At 37.8% G+C, this 19,530-nt stretch overlaps 2 protein-coding genes and 1 long non-coding RNA gene across 4 annotated transcripts; 1 reads left to right on the top strand and 2 right to left on the bottom strand.

The window, feature by feature from the left end:
• Positions 1-1,152: 1,152 nt before the first annotated feature.
• On the top strand, positions 1,153-12,622 carry DCAF1 (DDB1-CUL4 associated factor 1). 2 transcript variants are annotated; one of them, XM_028257347.2, is made up of 14 exons: positions 1,153-1,541; positions 2,794-2,875; positions 3,055-3,171; positions 3,262-3,437; positions 3,536-4,436; positions 4,519-4,616; positions 4,756-5,191; positions 5,366-5,968; positions 6,053-6,232; positions 6,350-6,901; positions 7,532-7,642; positions 8,483-8,601; positions 8,699-10,286; positions 11,672-12,622. In XM_028257347.2, exons 1-14 carry the CDS (start codon positions 1,336-1,338, stop codon positions 12,377-12,379), a joined length of 5,877 nt encoding a protein of 1,958 aa, XP_028113148.2. In that variant the 5' UTR covers positions 1,153-1,335; the 3' UTR covers positions 12,380-12,622. The 2 variants fall into 2 exon arrangements, with proteins under 2 accessions (XP_028113148.2, XP_028113147.2); XM_028257346.2 differs by having other exon boundaries at positions 1,203-1,553.
• A 1,239-nt stretch (positions 12,623-13,861) lies between these two features.
• Positions 13,862-16,209, bottom strand: LOC145806298 (uncharacterized). The gene is made up of 3 exons (XR_014349239.1): positions 16,144-16,209; positions 14,579-14,705; positions 13,862-14,445 (listed from the first exon to the last, which is right to left on the bottom strand). It is a non-coding gene; the product is annotated as an uncharacterized LOC145806298 (long non-coding RNA).
• Positions 16,210-17,266: 1,057 nt separating this feature from the next.
• On the bottom strand, positions 17,267-18,653 carry NAGK (N-acetyl-l-glutamate kinase). Its single transcript, XM_028257348.2, has one exon. It carries the CDS (start codon positions 18,472-18,474, stop codon positions 17,440-17,442), a length of 1,035 nt encoding a protein of 344 aa, XP_028113149.1. The 5' UTR covers positions 18,475-18,653; the 3' UTR covers positions 17,267-17,439.
• Positions 18,654-19,530: the final 877 nt, after the last annotated feature.

The following is a 19,530-nucleotide window of genomic DNA, read 5'->3' as shown; positions in this document are numbered from 1 at the left end:
TGACAAACAAAGTGCCGATTTTTAAATTGTCACAAATAAGGTGATAAATTGAAAATTATGTGCGATAGTAAGAAGATGGTTGCTAATACATTGTAGAAATTTTTTATTTTATTTTTTTGCAACGACAAAATATTAGTCGCCATAAGTAGGTTAGGCGATGAAAAATAGTTTGTGACTGTTGTTTTGCGGTCGTAAAAAGTATTTGTCACTTTCACATTCGCAACTCTCATTTGCCGTCACATAGGCCGTCACTAAAGGTCTTTTGCGGCTGTATTTCTATTACTTGCGATGGCTTGTAGCAGTCGCAAAAAATACATTTTTTAGCAGTGATCATATATATTGAACTCCATTCTCATGTCGTTGTATGCAAATTGTGAGTAAGGCTACAAACGAATCAAACTGTTCACGAACAGGCTCAGCTCGACTCAGCTCTTTTAGTGAACGAGTCAAGCTCAAACTTGAATATTAAACTCATTTAGTCAATGAGTCGAGCTCGAACAAGCTCGGCTCGTCAAGTTTGACTCATTTATCTTTATTTAAATGATATAATAAATATATTATTTGTATATTAAATAATAGTATAAATACACTATTTATGTATTAAATAATATAAGTGGTTGTTTGGTATTTGCTAAAATAGCATTATCTTATTAAGGTCACAATAATCTTATTTAAGTCATATCACTTCTCTACCATATCATTTCAAACTCAACTCATATTTCACGTTTTATCGTAAAAAGTCAAAAAATATACTAATCTAGCACTTCCCAAAAAATCCCTAAATAATATTAAAAAAATCTTAATTGAGTCGAGCTTGAGCCAGTTACTTATCAAGTCAAGTTTAAGCTCAATAAATGAAGTCGATAAATAAATAAATCGAGTTCAAACTCAGTAAAACTCGACTCGTTTGCGTTCTCATTGTGAGCCTTTAACATATATAAAACAGATTAAAGGCCAAATCAGATACATGGCCCACGGATAAGTACTGGACTTTTAAAACATAAGTTGGTTGGGTCAGGCCCTATGATCTAGGACTGGGTCTTAAAATATAGGGCTAGACCGGCCCATTTAACATTGCAATAACAGCCCTAGTATAATGGATGCAAACCGGTTCGACCAGTAAAAGATGTTCGGGTTCGGGTAAGATCATTCGAGACGCAAATTCCCTAATTATAAAACACAAAAAGCATTAGGGACGCGGAAAGGGGTTGTTCTGTGAAAACTCGCACCAAAGAACACAAACCAACATACTCTTTCTCTCTTGGACAAAAATTGTTTTCCCTCACTTTCTCTCTCTAGAATTGGTGTGGTTGTAGTTGTAGTTGTTGTTGAGATATGGAGGCGGCCACCGATGAACAAGCTCAATCGGCTGCGGCGGCGGCGGCACGAGTGGAGGACGAAGAAGAGCACGAAACGACCGAGGAGGAGAACTTGCTGTCCAAGGCTCAGACACTCATGGACAAGATTACTTCTTCTCCTGATAACCCTAACTCCAATGTCCTCCACGCCCTTTCCTCCATCCTCGAAACCCAAGAATCAAGGTTTCTCTCATCGTAGGGTTTTTTTGTTTTTTGTTTTTTTTGTTTTTAAATAGTAACGATATGGATTAGGGTATCATTGGGTTTGTGAATCACTTGAAAGTAAGTACATTGTTGATGGGGGTTTTGAATTAAAATTCGGGTTTGGGTAATTTTTGTTTGATCCGAAGCTTTTGGATAGCTTTCCTGAAGCTATTTCGAAGTTCAATTGTTCATTTCTGGTGATGCGTTCATTTCTATGCATGCAAATACCAGCTCTCAGATATACGTGTCGTGTGTTCAATTATTCATGTGGGTTTGTGAATATGTTTAATTATTATTGTTTGATATATACAAGTAGCTTTGGCGTTTTATTATTATTATTATTATAAATTTTATGAGACAAAAGGCATCCACGATGAGAGTTCATATTCAAAAGGAATTATCCCCCAGTAACACGATTTAGAACAAGTTTCAGGCTATGTAAATTGTTTTGTTTGGCCAAAATGAATTGTGTCTGATATTGCAATTTTTCTTTGTATAATTTACTTATGTAGCTGCTCTATCAGTGTGTGAATAAAATCTATTGTAACGGTGTTAGCATGCATCTTATATTCTCACTTTGAACATAAAACATATATCCAAAGTCTCAACCTTTTGTTGTTGCGGGTTTTGTAATTGCTAGGTTAAATTGATTGAGTCCATTTTGCACTTAAAAAATTAAGAGAGATATAGGGAAAACAAATAAAAAGATATAGGCCCCTGCCCCTTTCTCCTTGTGGCACCCAAAATTCATAGCAGGAAACTAGAGGAAACTTAAATGAACATTTCCCTTTTTATTTTATTTTAATTTTTTAAATTCGCATTCGCTAAATTTCAAGGTAAAGTTTGTTTGAGGTTGTAGCGCAAATCTAGGCTTAAGGTTCATATTGTTTTCACATGTAGGCCTGTTGTTTTTTATTCTGTCTTTTGGTATGATGTTGGATGATATTTTCTACTGTGCTATATACTAATAAGGCATGGACCATTTTTCCATGGGCATTGGGTTAGTTGGCAAAGCGGTGCGCAGGTGAGGGTAGGTTGTTTATATTGTTGTGGCTTTCATACTTAGAAGAAGAAGAAGACTAAAAAAAAAAAGAAAGAATTTCAGACCATTTCTATATACTTTTTTGGTAGTTCCATTATGACTTTATACTTCTTGTCCTAATACCTCTTTGCTTATTTTTATGATAGTTTCTAGCCTATTTATCCATTTCCCTTGTTTTTGTAATTGTAGATTCATGGAAGAGACAGGTCATTCTTCCTTGAACAATGGCAGGGCTTCTCATAATGTTGGACGGTTGGGGAACTTGGTTCGGGTAATTAATCTTATACAGCTTTGTTGAGATAATGATTTTGCACTTCATTTCTAATCATCTCATTTGTCCATATTTGTTCTCTTGCTATCAAATTTTTGACCGAAGATGACAAGTTTTTTTGAGCATGTTGCTTGCATTTGTTTATGTTTCCTGTCTGAATTACCCCCTTCTTTGTTCAGGAGAATGATGAATTCTTCGAATTGATATCTTCAAGGTTTCTATCCGAAGCCAGATACCCGGTATCTGTTCAGGCAGCTTCAGCAAGGCTTCTTTTCAGCTGTTCACTTACTTGGATGGTAAGTTACTGTTTCATTTACATTAATTACTTCGTATGATTTTGAATTTGTTTATGTTGATTAATTTGTTGCAATGTGAATGTGATACAGTATCCCCATGTTTTTGAAGAAACTGTTTTAGAGAACTTAAAAGGCTGGGTAATGGATGAGACAACCAGACCTGTTGAAGATCACAACTGGAAACATGAATTAGGGAGAAAGAAATCCTCAGACTCTGAAATGTTGAGGACTTATTCCACTGGCTTGCTTGCTGTATGCTTGTCAGGGTATGTTCTTAAAGCAATAATTTGTTTCTTTGGTCATATTTTTTTAATGTATTTAATAGGTTGGCAATATTTCTGGTTTGTTGGATTTATCATTGCAGTGGTGGTCAACTAGTGGAAGATGTGTTAACAGCTGGATTGTCAGCCAAGCTTATGCGATATCTTCGTATCCGGTCTATAGGGGAGACAAGTACAAGTCAAAAAGATGCTCATTATTTAGCAGAGAGCAAAAATGCATCTTCTGCTAATTGCATACGAGGTAGAGAAGAAGGTCGAAGTAGGTTTCGACAAGTTCCCGAAACTTCTCATTCGGATGCACCTAGAATAATAGAGGGAGGATCTTTAGATGACCAAAGTGCTGGAAAGGATCATGATAGAAGACAAGTACGCGGGGATGAATGTTGGGTTGATGGTGAACCTCCTGATGGTTTGGATGAAGGTCTCGATACATGTGAAGAGGTAGATGGAGATCGTGAGGACAGATGGCATGGTCGAGATTTACGTGATGGAAGGACAAAGCTCGGGGATAGAAATTGTCCTGCTAGATCTGGACGGGAGGAAGATTTTGATGAAAGTGTCAGGGATGAGTCCTCAAGGCGCAGGGTGAACCGTGGATGGGCAAGAAATAGAGGAAAGGGAAAAGTTAATGAAGGCAATGTAGAGAATGAACAGATTTTGACCTCTCCTGGTTCTGGAAGTAGATTAGGAGCTCAGGGGCGGAGCTTCAAGGACAGGAGTCAAAACAGAAATTTAGATGTTAAAAGATTCCCAGATCCTAAGAAGGGTTTGAGGAGGATAGGCACTGATGATTTTGTGATGGAAAGAGAGGATAATGATGACTGTTTCCAAGAATGCAAAGTTGGCACCAAGGATATTTCTGATTTAGTTAAGAAAGCAGTCCGAGCAGCTGAAGCGGAAGCCAGAGCAGCCAATGCACCGGCAGAAGCTGTTAAAGCAGCTGGTGATGATGCGGCTGAAGTTGTCAAAAGTGCTGCTTTGGAGGTTGGTACTCTCTCTTTCTCCCTTTTAAAATCTTTGCATGCCTTCAGCTTTCAGTCCTAAGTTTGTCACTATACATTCTCAGGAATTTAAAAAGACAAATGATGAAGAAGCTGCGGTTTTGGCTGCTTCTAGAGCTGCATCTACAGTTGTTGATGCTGCTAATGCGATTGAAGTCTCAAGGTTGGTCTTTTTACTTGTGTATGAGTTGTTTTAGAGTGAGTGATTATAATATAGTATGACGATTGGTTGTTTAAGCCCACTAGGCACTTACTGTACTGACTTGGTCTGTCTGCTAACATGTTATGTGGGATGGTGATAGGGGTTCAATTGGTGCTGATGCTGATTCAATGAATTCAAGGGGCACTGAACCAGAACCTGAACCAGAACCAAATGAAGAAGTTGAAGAATTTTTCATTCTTGATACTGACTCCCTTGCAAAACTGAGAGAAAAATTCTGCATTCAGTGTCTTGTGACACTAGGAGAATATGTTGAGGTTCTTGGGCCTGTACTGCATGAAAAGGGGGTGGATGTTTGTCTTGCCTTATTGCAACGAAGTTCTAAACATAAAGAGGCATCAAAGATTGCAATGCTCTTGCCTGATGTGTTGAAGCTGATCTGTACTTTGGCTGCTCACCGGAAATTCGCTGCATTATTTGTGGATCGTGGTGGCATGCAAAGATTGCTTGCTGTGCCAAGAGTTGCCCAGACCTTCTTTGGTCTTTCTTCATGCTTGTTTGCTATTGGTTCACTTCAGGTAATTGCATGTTATCTTTTGTGTTGAGATGCTATTATTGAATTGATTTATGTAATTAATAGCTTTCATCTTCAATTTTTTCCCCATTTGTTCTGATCCTTTAATGATCTTACTACTAATTATCGTCTGGTGCATTTGTTTCATTGGTTTTGATTTCATAAAATAAAATTTCAGGGAATTATGGAACGTGTTTGTGCTCTTCCTTCGGATGTTGTACAACTGGTGGTTGAGTTGGCTCTTCAATTGCTTGAGTGCCCTCAGGATCAAGCCCGAAAAAACTCAGCTTTATTTTTGTCTAATGCATTTGTCTTCAGAGCAGTTCTCGATTCTTTCGATGCTCAGGATGGCCTACAGAAATCACTAAGTCTGTTGCATGATGCTGCCTTGGTAAGATCTGGGGTTAATTCTGGGGCATTGGGATCTACTAGCTCAGGATCACTTCGGAATGATCGATCTCCTGCTGAAGTACTGACATCGTCAGAGAAGCAGATAGCTTATCACACCTGTGTTGCTTTGCGACAATATTTCAGAGCCCATCTGCTACTGCTTGTGGATTCAATTCGTCCTAATAAAAACAACCGAAGTGCAGTCCGGAATATTCCACATGCTAGGGCTGCCTACAAGCCACTTGATATAAGTAACGAGGCTATGGATACAATATTTCGACAGATGCAGAAGGATCGGAAGCTTGGCCCTGCATTTGTAAGGGCTCGTTGGCCTGCTGTTGACAAGTTCTTAGCTTGTAATGGGCATATAATCATGTTGGAATTGTGTCAGGTTTGGTGTTTCTACTTTTCAATGGTTTACTAGTTTTCACTTCTTGCTTGTCCCAGCGACGTGAACAGTTTTTTTTGTCTGTAGGCCCCAACTATTGATCGTTATTTGCATGACTTGCTTCAATATGCATTGGGTGTTCTGCACATTGTTACACTGGTACCTTCCAGTCGCAAACCAATTGTGAATGCCACATTAAGCAATGACCGTGTTGGTATAGCAGTCATTTTGGATGCAGCAAATGGTGCCGGTTTTGTTGATCCGGAGGTAAAAGCTTCTTAAGTAACATCTTTCTTTATTGTTTGTGTGCCACTAGTGCACCCTTGAGGCTAATATAATGACAATTCATATTTGGTTGGTAATTCTTTGTATTTCTTTTGTCAGATAATTCAACCGGCATTGAATGTGTTAGTCAATCTTGTTTGCCCTCCTCCTTCAATCAGTAATAAACCACCTCTTATTACACAAGGTCAGCCGTCTGCTTCTGTTCAAAACTCAAATGGTTCTGCATTGGAGTCTAGAAATGCAGAAAGGAATACCTCGGATCGAGCTGTTAACCTGCCCAGCCAGAATGAGCCCAGAGAGCGGAATGGGGAGTCGAATGTGGTAGATCGAGGCAGCTCAGCACCACTTTGTACACCATCTGTTAGCAATACTCCTCAAACACCTCTAACCTCTGGATTAGTCGGAGATCGTAGAATATCTTTGGGTGCCGGAGCAGGTTGTGCTGGCCTTGCTGCCCAACTAGAACAAGGCTACCGTCAAGCGAGAGAGGCTGTCCGTGCCAACAATGGTATAAAGGTTCTTCTTCAGCTCCTCCAGCCGCGTATAGTTACGCCTCCTGCTGCCCTTGACTGTCTTCGTGCTCTTGCATGTCGAGTACTTCTTGGTTTAGCCAGAGATGACACAATTGCACACATATTGACAAAGCTTCAGGTAAATGACTGTTATGATTTTAAGGTTTGATTTAATACCATGAAGATGAATGGGTTTGAGTTATCAGTTTTGGGCTCGTTGACTTGATTTCGTTTTTTAATATTCAAAAATTAACAATTAGTGTAGGGACATATATTTCATACCTTACCCAAGTGTCGAGTGTTTGATACAAGCACTTCACATATTTGGAACAATGTAACATGGTACTTTTCATATAGAAGCTGCCTTCTGAATATGATTGTTGAATGCAGCAAGCGTATGGCAAATATGAATTGCTTTAAAGTGAATTCCTTTTTATTCTTGTTGCTTTATTGTTTGAGATGAGGTTTTTAAAATATGTGATGCTTTGTCGCTTGTAGATGCTTAGTTGTTTATTACTTTTATTTTTGAAGATTTCCATGTAGTTATGCAGAATCTTACTTCTGGTGTAATGTTCTCACAATTATCTTATTCTGTTTGCCATGTTTCCACTCGTTGAATGAGTTCTGTGATAATATTATTTTGCCATCCTGTATTTTGCTGCTTTAAATGATCTCTGTAATGCTCTACCTACTGTCTGGCTTAATGCGAACACAATGTTATTATTGCATTTGATTAACTCATATTTGTGAATTGAACTTGCTGTTTTAGGTTGGGAAAAAACTATCAGAACTAATTCGAGATTCAGGCAGTCAGGCTTCTGGAAATGAGCAGGCCAGGTGGCAGGCTGAACTTGCCCAGGTGGCATTTGAGCTAATCGCGGTAAGGATCAGTTTCTATCGTAAGATGATTTTTCATTAGAAAAGGACTGCTTAATGTAGATAAAAATTTGAAGCTCCAAAGGTGGCCAAACAATTTGGGTTGGGGTATGGATGCCAGACAATGAAATTCACTGGCATGCCAACTCTTAGGCATTAGGCACAATACTCCTTGTATTGTACTATTCAAGCTTCAATTTTGTTTTGGTTGTTCATGTCACTTCATTTATTCTCATGCTTTTAAGTAACTTACGTAGCGCACATAGTACTTCTGCAAGAGTGCAACGTTTTGATATTATGTATGTTGTAGAGAGTATCCGTATGGATGCACTACTAATGCATTTCAAATGTTTAGATTCTTGGGGATAATTTATATAGCATTTGTTGCTATTCCTGTGGTGGACACAAGTTGTATCTGATTGTGTGCTGTTGGTTGGGAAGACAGGAATTACTGCATGATTTGGTATTCTTAGATGCCCTTCTAAGTACACAAAAGAAGCCCTCGTCATTATGTTTACTTACGTAAGCTTATATGGCATCTGTTCTAATTGCATAATTGCACAGATCATATTTCTTTTGTCATATAAATAAATAAATAAACAAAAGGAGTGCAAAAATTCTTGTTGGGATTAAGTAACAAAAGAAAAGGGAAACATGGATGGTCATGGATTGCTTGCCAATATAAAGTGTTTACTTTACAGTAGTTGAAGTCTGTTGGATACAAGTTTGTAACATTCATTAGAACAGAGCAATTAAACTTTGTTATAGTGAGACCTTTAATTAAGGTCATCAGAATCTATAGGAAGTACAAGTGGCTCATGTTGCAATATTATGTATGTTGCAGATTGTAACTAATTCTGGGCGTGCAAGTACATTGGCAACTACTGATGCAGCGATCCCCACTTTGAGGCGTATAGAGAGAGCTGCAATAGCTGCCGCCACTCCTATTACTTACCATTCCAGGTACTTGATGCTTGTCATGGGAAATCATATTCCACTCTTCAATGTTGACTCTTTCCATTTTACATTCCTTTTTTGTTTTTGGTTTTGTAAATTTCAGGGAACTTCTACTTCTTATTCACGAGCACCTTCAAGCATCTGGTTTGTCTACAACTGCGGACTCACTTCTAAAAGAAGCTCAGTTGACTCCTTTGCCTTCTTTGGCAGCACCATCATCGCTAGTGCATCAATCCTTGGGGCATGAGACACCATCGATACGAATCCAATGGCCATCTGGACGTGCTTCTGGTGGATTTTTGTCTGATAAACCAAAACTTGCTTCACGAGATGAAGATTTCAGCATGAAGTGTGATTCAGATGTGACTTCTTCAAAGAAGAAATCGTTGGCATTTTCATCATCACTAAATTTACAGTCATCAAGCAGCAAAATCACCAGTACGTCAAAAAAGTCTTCTGCATCAGGAAGTACACCAGAAACACCATCAATATCTGCAGTGAAGCCCAATTTGGACACTGATACTCAGTGTAAAACTCCAATTGCATTGCCGATGAAACGGAAGTTAACAGACTTAAAGGAACTAGGGTTGACATTATCAGTGAAAAGACTCAACACTGGTGAGCATGGACTGCGGTCTCCAGTTTGTTCGATGCCTTATGCTGCCCGTAAAAGCAGTGCACTGACTGATGCTAGTGTGTTTTGCACACCAAGTTCTAATGTGAAAGATCTTCAAGGGCGATCAATACTGAATAGCGCTCTGGCAGAGAATTTGGATGATAACCAGTACAACACTCATGTGGGTCTGATGACACCTTCTTCCCAATTTGAAATTCCAAGTGATCCACAACCTACTGGCACTGAAAGGTTAACCTTGGAATCTCTTGTTGTTCAGTATCTGAAACACCAGCACCGCCAGTGCCCAGTTCCTATTACTACTTTACCACCGCTCTCTCTCTTGCACCCACATGTCTGTCCGGAACCAAGACAAAGCTTTGATGCTCCATCAAATGTAACAGCCCGACTCAGTACACGTGAATTTAGAAGTATGTATGGTGGAGTCCATGGAAATCGTAGGGATCGTCAATTTGTCTACAGCAGATTTAGACCATGGCGAACTTGCCGCGATGATGGTGCTGCTCTTTTGACATGCATTACTTTTCTTGGTGATTCCTCTCAAATTGCTGCAGGCAACCATTCTGGAGAGCTCAAAATTTTTGACTCAAACAGCAACAGTGTGCTGGAGAGCTGCAGTAGCCACCAGTATCCTTTGACACTTGTCCAGTCGTATCTTTCCGGAGAGACCCAGTTGGTTCTCTCATCGAGTGGTCATGATGTACGATTGTGGGATGCATCTTCAGTTTCAGCTGGGCCAAGGCATTCATTTGAAAGTTGTAAGGCAGCAAGGTTCAGCAATTCTGGGACCATATTTGCAGCATTGTCATCTGAGCAATCCCAACGAGAGATTCTCTTATATGATATCCAGTCATGTCATTTGGATCTAAAACTGACAGACACAACTGTGACTCCTTCGGCTCGGAGCCATGTTTATTCCCCTGTTCACTTTAGCCCTTCAGACACGATGCTGCTTTGGAATGGAGTGTTATGGGATCGGCGGGGCTGTGGTCTTGTCCATCGATTTGATCAGTTTACAGACTACGGTGGTGGTGGCTTTCATCCCGCTGGAAATGAGGTATGGAGAACTTTCCCTATCATGGAATAGTTAGTTTAGTCTATGTGAAAAAAGTCCAGTCATTGAAGCTGTAACAATTATTTAGTTTATGTGATCAGTATATTGAACATTGCCATGCAACCCATCATAGATTTGATTATACGTGTGCTGAGCTTCTGTAACAATTATTTACACTAACCAAAATGTGTTATATGGCCTTTTGTACTTCTCCCATTGTATCCATTGTTCACCGGATATGATAAGGGGAAGGATATTGAATGTGTCCAACACCCGTACTCAATTTAGACACTTAGATTATCTGATTTTATATGATGTTTGAAAAAGACGACTCACATTTGTTAGTAAAGAAATATTCCTAACTTCTTAAACGAATAGAAGATATAAATTCTACGGTTGTTCTAAATCTGATTTATTTTTAAATACAGTTCTAAATAATTATCACAATGCTCGGTTACTATTTTTTAAAAACACTTTTCAGAAAATTCTACTTTCTTATTTTCCGTATTTTTTTGTTTTTTCTGAATTTTTTTAATATTTTGAGCAATTTTTTTAATTTTTAGACATATCTAATATAAATATACCTAAAAGGTAAAAAAAAAAAAAATGAAAAAAACCTTTTAAAAATTTACTAAATACAAAAAATATAAAAAAAAATACGAAAATTCGGTACATTTTTTGTATTTTTATGTATTTATTAATTTTTAAAAATATTTTTTCACAAATTTTTTACTTTTTAGATACATCTAAGTAAGGTGTATCTAAAAACGTAAAAAAAATGTTTAAAATTTTAAAAATATTCACTAAAAACAAAAAAACACGAAAACCAAAAAATTCAATTTTCAAAAAACTTAATTCAAAAAACTCAAACCAAACACACTGTATAACATCTTATCTAAAAATATTACAATATCATTATGCAATATATATACACAAGTGTTTATGACATTTCCCCATAGCCGTACACAATTATTGCATACATATCCCAATAATTTAAAATTTAGATTTAGGAAGATCCGATGTTTGGACATGCACTTACACCCAACACTCGTGTCCAAGTCCATATAACATAAATCAAAATAAAAAAATTAGAAGCATCAGTCTTTACAATTTTTTTTAAAATATTTTTTTAAATGTAAGAAAGCTTGGTGATTTTATTCTTAGTTTATGGCACATCTGATGTTTGAAATGTAAAAAGGCTTGATGTTTTATGTTTTGAATGGGAAGCCGGTCGAGAAAATTTGGGGATGGGGCAACTTTGCAAAATGTTTGTTGGGTCTGTTTTGTGGAACTAATTCCACTACATTTGCCTCTAGTCTCCCTTACTAAAATTTGATAATAACGTTGCACCATTGGCATTTTTTAAGAATTGTTCTTCTTTCAAACAGGTGATTATAAATTCTGAAGTCTGGGATCTGCGGAAGTTCAAGCTCCTTCGAAGTGTACCTTCCTTGGACCAGACGGTAATCACATTCAATGCTAGTGGAGATGTAATATATGCAATTCTGAGGAGAAATCTTGAGGATGTTACTTCATCATTTCATACTCGCCGCGCCAAGCACCCCCTTTTTTCTGCTTTCCGCACAGTGGATGCTGTCAACTATTCTGACATAGCAACGATTCCTGTAGACCGGTGCGTCCTAGATTTTGCAACAGAGCCAACTGATTCTTTTGTCGGGTTGGTTACAATGGATGATCAAGAAGAGATGTATTCTTCGGCTAGGGTATATGAAATCGGTCGTCGGAGGCCTACTGATGATGACTCTGATCCTGATGATGCTGATAGTGAAGAAGAGGAAGACGATGATGATGAGGATGGTGACGAGGACCCATTACTGGGACTGGATATTGATGGGGACGGTGACAGCGATGATGCTGATGATATGAGCAACGATGACGATGATAGTGTGAGCGAGTTTGAAGATGATGATGATGATGAGGAAGATGGCGATTTTGTCATGGATGGTATCGACTTTGACGGAGGAGGTGGAATATTGGAGATTGTGGGAGAGGGTGATGAAGATGATGATGACAGTCAGGTGGTGGAATCTCTGAGTAGTGGGGATGAAGAGAATTTTGGAGGTTTTGGCTTTTAAAAGGTATATAAAATAATCATTTGAGGGAAGGAAAAAAAAAGGGTGTATTTATAGTAATTTGGATGATGTAATTACTGTTTATGGGTTTTTATTAGGGAGAAGAGAGAGAGGGAGAGGATTCTTTTAAGTTGAGGAAACTTCATCAGATCTTTGTACCAAACAGCTCATTAGAGTAAAGTTATACATTGTTAGGGCTGGTCTTTTTTTGCCTCAATCCATAATTTAAATGGAAATTTTGATTCCTGGTGATTTTTTTTTTTTTTTTTTTAATTAAAAAAAAGCTGACTGTTTCTAATGCATGATTATTATTTGATTGGATGTCATGTCTGCAGGATTAGGGTTATTATGAAATTTGTTTTTGGGAGGGTGCCCATGTAATGTTATAAGAGCTCAACTTGTTTCGATTCTTATTAGGGATATTAGGTAATGTTAAAAGAGATCAACTTGTTTCGATTCTTATTAGGGATATTAGGTAATTTGTTGTTGGAAAGAAGCCAAATGTAATGTTAAAAAAAAGAGCTCGGCTTGTTTCCGTTTTTATTAGGTGATTTATCGTTGGAAAGGAGTCAAATATAATAATGCTAAAAGAGTTCAGTTTGTCTCTTGTTAATTGGTTTCCACTGATAGTGATATAATAAAAATAAAAATTTAAAACTTAAAAAATTAGTTTTAGATGCATCAATCAATCCAATTTTATTAAATCTTGCAGGATTAGGTATAGGGATATTAGGTAATTTGTTTGTTGGAAAGGAGTCACATGTAATGTAATGTAATGCTACAAGAGCTGGACTTGTTCTTATAATATTAGGGATATTAGGTAATTTGTTGTATAAACGGAGCCAAATGTAATGCTGAAAGAACTTGGCTTGTCTTTGTTCATATTAGGGTGGTTGGTTAGGTAATTTATTGCGAAAAGAGCTCCACTTCACTTATCTCCAGCTCTTTGAATTTGACTGACCAATTCACGTACTAAAATTGTGATGCATCATCAACATGTTGTGAACAGATATTTAGAATTGTCTAACTACTACTACTACTTACCAACATCTTTCAAATTAGTCTATATGACGCTAATATTAGGTATGTGAGCATGGGTACACAAATTTGACATTATACTCCCTTCCCTATCTACTTGAACTGAGCCATAGTTTACTTAAGCTTGATTCAATTATTAAAAGACCTTAAAAATATAAATAATTTGAGTCACTTGCCAAACGAGTTGAGCTCCAGCAAATTTTGAATAAAAAAGACTAATTACGACCACAATTGAACACTTGATTGCATGATTAACATGCATAGATGAAATATTATATAGACATAATTGGTAAGAGCGAATAAAAGAATGAGAAGTTAGATCACTCTTGATTAGGGAACCAACACCTCTTTCACCAAGCCCCACCATGTACAGGACATACTAATTAACTAACATAAATTTTTGGATCCGAGGGTGTAAGCCCCCCATATTAAAATGCAAACAAACTCTTTTTGGCCAAAAAAAAAATAATTTCATAGATAATTAGAAAGGTTTAACAGTACATAAAGAGATTGTGACAGAAAACAAAAACACCACATATCAAGACAGCTTACAAAAAGACAATCAAAACTGATGCTAAACAAAAATACAAACAAAACAGGATCTAATATTGGCATATCCAATTGTACCAATAAGATTACTACTACTATCTATTGTCCAAAATCTCTTTACTAATATGCATATTAGTAAAGACATTAATATGCATATAATTATACTTCTCAGCCCACTTTAGTGCACACAACAATGCTGAAAGGAGAGCACATTTTATCGAAACAAACAATGATGAAAGGAGAGCACACTCCCTTGTTATCGACCAAGTTTTAAAGCAAGAACCCACCATTAATGAATTAGTCATGGTAACCATATCAATACCCGCCACTTCACAGAAGAGGAAATAGACCAGTCCTTGACAGAAGGAAGAGGAGGCAAGATCTTTGGCTAAAAAGAATCTGAAGAGGAGTAACTTGCTCAAAACAAAATGATTCCGGATTTCAGATAGCCAATGGATAGCACAAATATGAATAACAACCACCTGCAGGGAAGAGTTATCAGAGTAGAAGTTAGTGAACCAAAACCCAAGCCATAAACATTAATTCAACAATAGCAGAAAGTCAACACAAAATTCTTGCAAATATAAAATTTCATTGATGATATAGAAATCACACCTTTTTATCTCCCTTGAGAAAACAAGGGCTTCTTTTTAGCTGGAAAAGCTATTGTCCAGATTGTAATACAATAGCTATGCAATCACTCTTGACTTAGCAGCAGCAGCCCACAAATTGAACAGAAGATCTGAGAGCAAGCAATTTCACACACTATACCATATAGAAATATGTAACCTACACATAACATTATGTGTAGATATGTGTATAGGTTATATTATTTACTTCAAGGACCACAACACAGTTCAAACATTTCTTCTCTGAGGTCTGTAATGCTGCCTCAGTAATTAGAAATAGGAAAAACTTCATTTTATCTGCCCGTGATTTACTCCATGTGCGGTTTACCTTGACATCTGGAAATGACCATTTTCATCACTTTTTTAAGACTCAAAATGCACCTTACGCGCTTATGCTTTACTCCACATGCAGTTTACCACCTGCCATTATATGAGCAACCACTTCATGTCTAGGCACATGTTTCACACTTGCTGTTAACTTGGACAGAATGTATGACGATGCATTTTTTAGTCAACAAACCATAGGGGATTATGTTCATATTTCCAAATGACGGGTAACTACACAAGGAGTAAAACCATGATGGGATAAAGTGAAGTTTGCCCTTATAAATATGTCTCTGATACAGAAGGTTCAGCCCCGATGTGGCGCATAACACTGCAAGTTAATTATTTTCACTTTCCCCTCCCTGCAAGCGGGCATCCCCAAAGAAAAAATAATAATAGTAAACTGTAAAAATGTGCCAATCAATCAATCTACGAAACAGTAAAAATGTACGGCAATGCAACTTTCCAGCTTTGTCACTTCAAACATCAGAACTGTGCCATTCTCCCTATGGACATTTCTTAGTTCTCTTCCTGAGGATCACCAATCACAGAAATCACGTATGTTGAGGTCACTTTGACACAGAATTCAACTTGCCTAGTTTTTCCAGGCAACAACTCAGCGCCCCTCTCAACTGAAGACTGAGAGAGAGAGAGAGAGATCTTCCCATACAGAGAATGAGTTTTCAGGCACATTAATTTCTACAGAAATAAATTCAGCAAAGAGCAGAAAACAGATACATGAATTAAGAAAACAGACATAATTTTTCAATCCAATTCAGGTGGAATAACTTGTGCAAGCTACAATTTTCTTCTTCTTTCATATGATTGTGTCAGGCCTTATACATAAAAAAAAAAAAAAAAGAGGTTTAATAGTCGTCTCAAAATGTCCAACATTTATAAGAAATTTAGTCATATCATGCTTTTCTAGTAGTACAAGAGAAAAAAATTTCCACACCCCAGTACAGAAGTAACATGAAGCGTGCTCATGCACTAAAGCAAGGTAAGCTTATGGTTTCTATGTTATAATATATTTTCCCTATTCTTGTTGCTTAAATTGAAACCTTCTGAAATAAAATAAGGAAATGACAAAATACCCGTCTCATGCTCCATATAATGGAATGGAGTTACCCATCACTCGCACATTTATGTTTCAACAACAAAAATATAACTTTATTAAAATCAACTATTGGTTCTGCCAAAAATATATTATCTGGAGAAAATTTTAACCTGGTCAGGCAGTCTATGCTATTTTCCCAACATCTTCATTAGACTGTCAAGTCCATGCAGCACTGCTACAAGAAGACAATCAAAACCGCCACTTACAAAAAGACAAATAAAACAGGATCTTGTACTAACAAGATTACTACTTTCCATTACCCATAATCTCTCTATCTCCCTTCAGCTATCTAAACAAAGATTTGGAGTTAGTAAAGACATTAACATGAATACAATTATACTTCTCAGACCACTTTAGTGCACATAACAATGCTGCAAGTAGAGCACACTCCCTGGTTCTCGACTAAGTTTTAAAGAAAGAATCCACCATTAATGACGTAATCATAGCAATCATACAAATACCCACTAGTTCACAATGGTTGTTCACCGCATAACCGCAATGAAGATTAACCGGCAAGTGCTCATTACAGCAATCAGAAAGTGAGTGGAAAATATAAAAGCAAGAGGAGGAAGAAGAGTTAACGATCCTAAAGTTGTAAGAGACACAATCAGGGAGAGGAAAACCTTATCTGAAGAAAAATGCAGTTTACTAGAAGAGGAAATAGACTGTTTACAATCTTGATGTTTGTGGAAAACTGTTGAAGTTGAATCCTAAGAAAAACAAATGGGCTCCTAACTTACTATGTGCTACTCATGTTGAAATTCACTGTTGCATCTTTCTTTTGTCTAAGATGCTGGCATAGGGGCACATTAAATTGTAGAATGTGGAGGAGGTTCTTTGCATTGGCAGGGATTTTGTCTGCATTCTATTTATTGGTTTTATGGTGAGCTTATGATAGTGGGGTTTATTTCATAAGAATGACTCAGCAAGAAAAACAATAAAAGGATAGAGAGAATTATACATACAACAATAAGACTACCGCAAACCAGTGAAATGATCGGAAAGATGAGATGTTATTTTTGGCTACTTGTAAGAAAATGTTAACTATCTATTGCTATTTGTATATTCACTTGAATGCAGCCATTGATGCTATGACAACCACCAAATTGTTGTCTAATCTTCTTTTTCAAAATATAATGCACCTTAAAAAGTACTTGACAGAAATATATTATCATGAGTAGCAAAAAAGATGAGATTTTTACATGAAAACAAAATCCCGACAACCAACAAAAGTGCAATAAAACACTGCATATTTATTATTCACTACAAAAAAGAGAGCCGACACAGAGTTGTAATGACATAAAAACATGAGCACCAGAGCATCAATTTGTTTGGCATCCAATACAATTATTAGCGAAGCCAGTTTCAAAAACCAACAACAAAGCACAACATTTTTTTTTTATTTATTACCCAGTAATCATTGTACCAGCTCCTTCATCAGTGAGAATTTCGAGCAAAAGTGAATGCGGTACCCTCCCATCGATGATGCTAGCGGTTCTCACCCCTTGCGCTATCGACCTCACGCAACAATTCACCTTGGGAATCATACCGCCCGCAATCTTCCCATCTTCCATCATTTTCTTCACCCCTCTGAGGTCAATTTCCTTCACCAAACTCCTCGGATCGTCCTTGTTTTCCAAAATCCCCGCAACGTCCGTCAACAAAATCAGCTTCTCCGCCCCCAACGCTGCCGCCAATTCACCGGCGGCGGTGTCGGCGTTGATGTTATAAGGCTGCCCAGTCTCGTCCGCCGCCACGGAAGCTATAACCGGGATGTGATTGTTCTCGATGAGGGGGCGGAGGACGGAGGAGTCGATGGTGGCGATTTCGCCGACGAACCCTAATTGGGCTGATTTGGGGGAAGGGCGCGCGGTGAGGAGGCGGCCGTCGATGCCGGAGAGGCCGACGGCGGTGGCACCGGCTTGGTTGATGAGAGAGACGAGGTGTTTGTTGACTTTGCCGACGAGGACCATGGAGACGATTTCCATGGTGGAAGCGTCAGTGACTCGGAGGCCGTTGAGGAAGTTGGGTTGGATGCCGAGTCGACTCAGCCATTGGTTGATCTCGGGGCCACCGCCGTGGACGAAGACGATGCGGATGCCGACGCAGGAGAGGAGGACGAGATCGGAGATGACGGAGGATTGGAGGGACGAGGATTTCATGGCGGCGCCGCCGTATTTGACGATGATGGTCTTGCCGCGAAACTTCTGGATGAAGGGTAGGGATTCGGAGTAGATGTTGACTCGTAACTGAGCTGGGATTGAGTCATGTACTACTACTGTTTCTTGTGTTGATAGACACGATTTGATGAGGCGCTTCGTGGTGTTGGTGGGGAAGGTGGCGGCGGAGAAAGGAGGGGGAGGAGGGTGGCGGAGGGATTTGGGTAATTCTGGAAATGATGAGAGAGAGGAAGAGAGGTGAGAGAGTTTTGATGCCAGCATCTCTCTGGTGTTGTCTCTCTCTCTCTCTCTGGTGTAGGGCTTTGGTTTGGGGTTTTGGTAGTGTTTGGGGGAACATAAAAATATTTGAGTGACGGAATTGTAAGGAGATCTCTCAGGCACCTTGAACGGTTCATTTTTTTTCCGTTAAATTTGAATTAAAAATTTCTTTTATTATCAAATCATCTAGATGTTCGGCCAAATTTTTCTTAATTTTTGTCTTAAAAGATACATATATCTTTAATTTGATGAAAATTTTAATAAATTAAAAATTTGATAATTTATTTGATAAACGGTTAGAGTTATAAAATGTAAATTTTTTTATCAAATTTAAATTTAATCATTTATTTGTTGAATCATTAGAAATGGTCTCTGTGTCTCTAATATGCACCAATATTTCTTGAATAAAATGTATAATAATAGACATTTCGAATTGTTTTGAGAAATTAGTTAAACAATCCCATTTTGTAGCTCGAAACATATGTGGCTCGAATGGCCCGAGTACGAAATTGTGGCGTTTTCGTTTTGGTTTTGGTTTTGGTGTATTTTTTTTTTTCTCTCTCTCTCTCTCACATTTTTTCTGAAACACTTGGAGTGCTGATCAGCCATGGTCATTTTGGCATCTTCATCAACAACATCTTCTCGTTTTTTCTAGAGCTGAAGCTAGACACCTTCATCAACATCTTCATCAACAACATCTTCATCATCATCATCATCATCATCAATTTTTATTTTTATTTTTTCAGATCCAGATCTACTTAGAAAAAAAAAAAAATAAAAAAAAAAAGAGAGAAAACAGAGTTTCAAAGGATCAGAGGAACATCTTCATCAACAACATCTTCATCATCATCATCATCAATAATTTTTTTTTTCCAAATCCAAATCTACTTAAAAAGAAAAAAAGAAAAAAAAAAAAGAAGAGAAAACAAAGTTTAAAAGAGGAGATCAGGCGCCGCCACCATCACCAACCATCACCGTCGATCATCTTTTCTCCTTTTCTGTCGGCTCTTCTCTTCTCTCTCTCTCTCTCTCTCTCTCTCCTCTTCTCTTCCCTCTGTG

The sequence above is a fragment of the Camellia sinensis genome, chromosome 13 (genome assembly GCF_055761805.1).
Source record: "Camellia sinensis isolate YWXY chromosome 13, ASM5576180v1, whole genome shotgun sequence".
Taxonomy (NCBI): Eukaryota; Viridiplantae; Streptophyta; class Magnoliopsida; order Ericales; family Theaceae; genus Camellia; species Camellia sinensis.
This window is presented reverse-complemented; position numbering and strand designations above follow the sequence as displayed.

Excerpts from the sequence above, each read along its gene's own strand:
- DCAF1 (XM_028257346.2), top strand. The coding sequence starts at position 1,336 with ATGGAGGCGGCCACCGATGAACAAGCTCAATCGGCTGCGGCGGCGGCG. Across the intron at positions 6,902-7,531 it reads ACATATTGACAAAGCTTCAG|GTTGGGAAAAAACTATCAGA; the intron begins GTAAATGACTGT and ends TTGCTGTTTTAG. Across the intron at positions 10,287-11,671 it reads TTCATCCCGCTGGAAATGAG|GTGATTATAAATTCTGAAGT; the intron begins GTATGGAGAACT and ends TCTTTCAAACAG.
- NAGK (XM_028257348.2), bottom strand. The coding sequence starts at position 18,474 with ATGCTGGCATCAAAACTCTCTCACCTCTCTTCCTCTCTCTCATCATTT.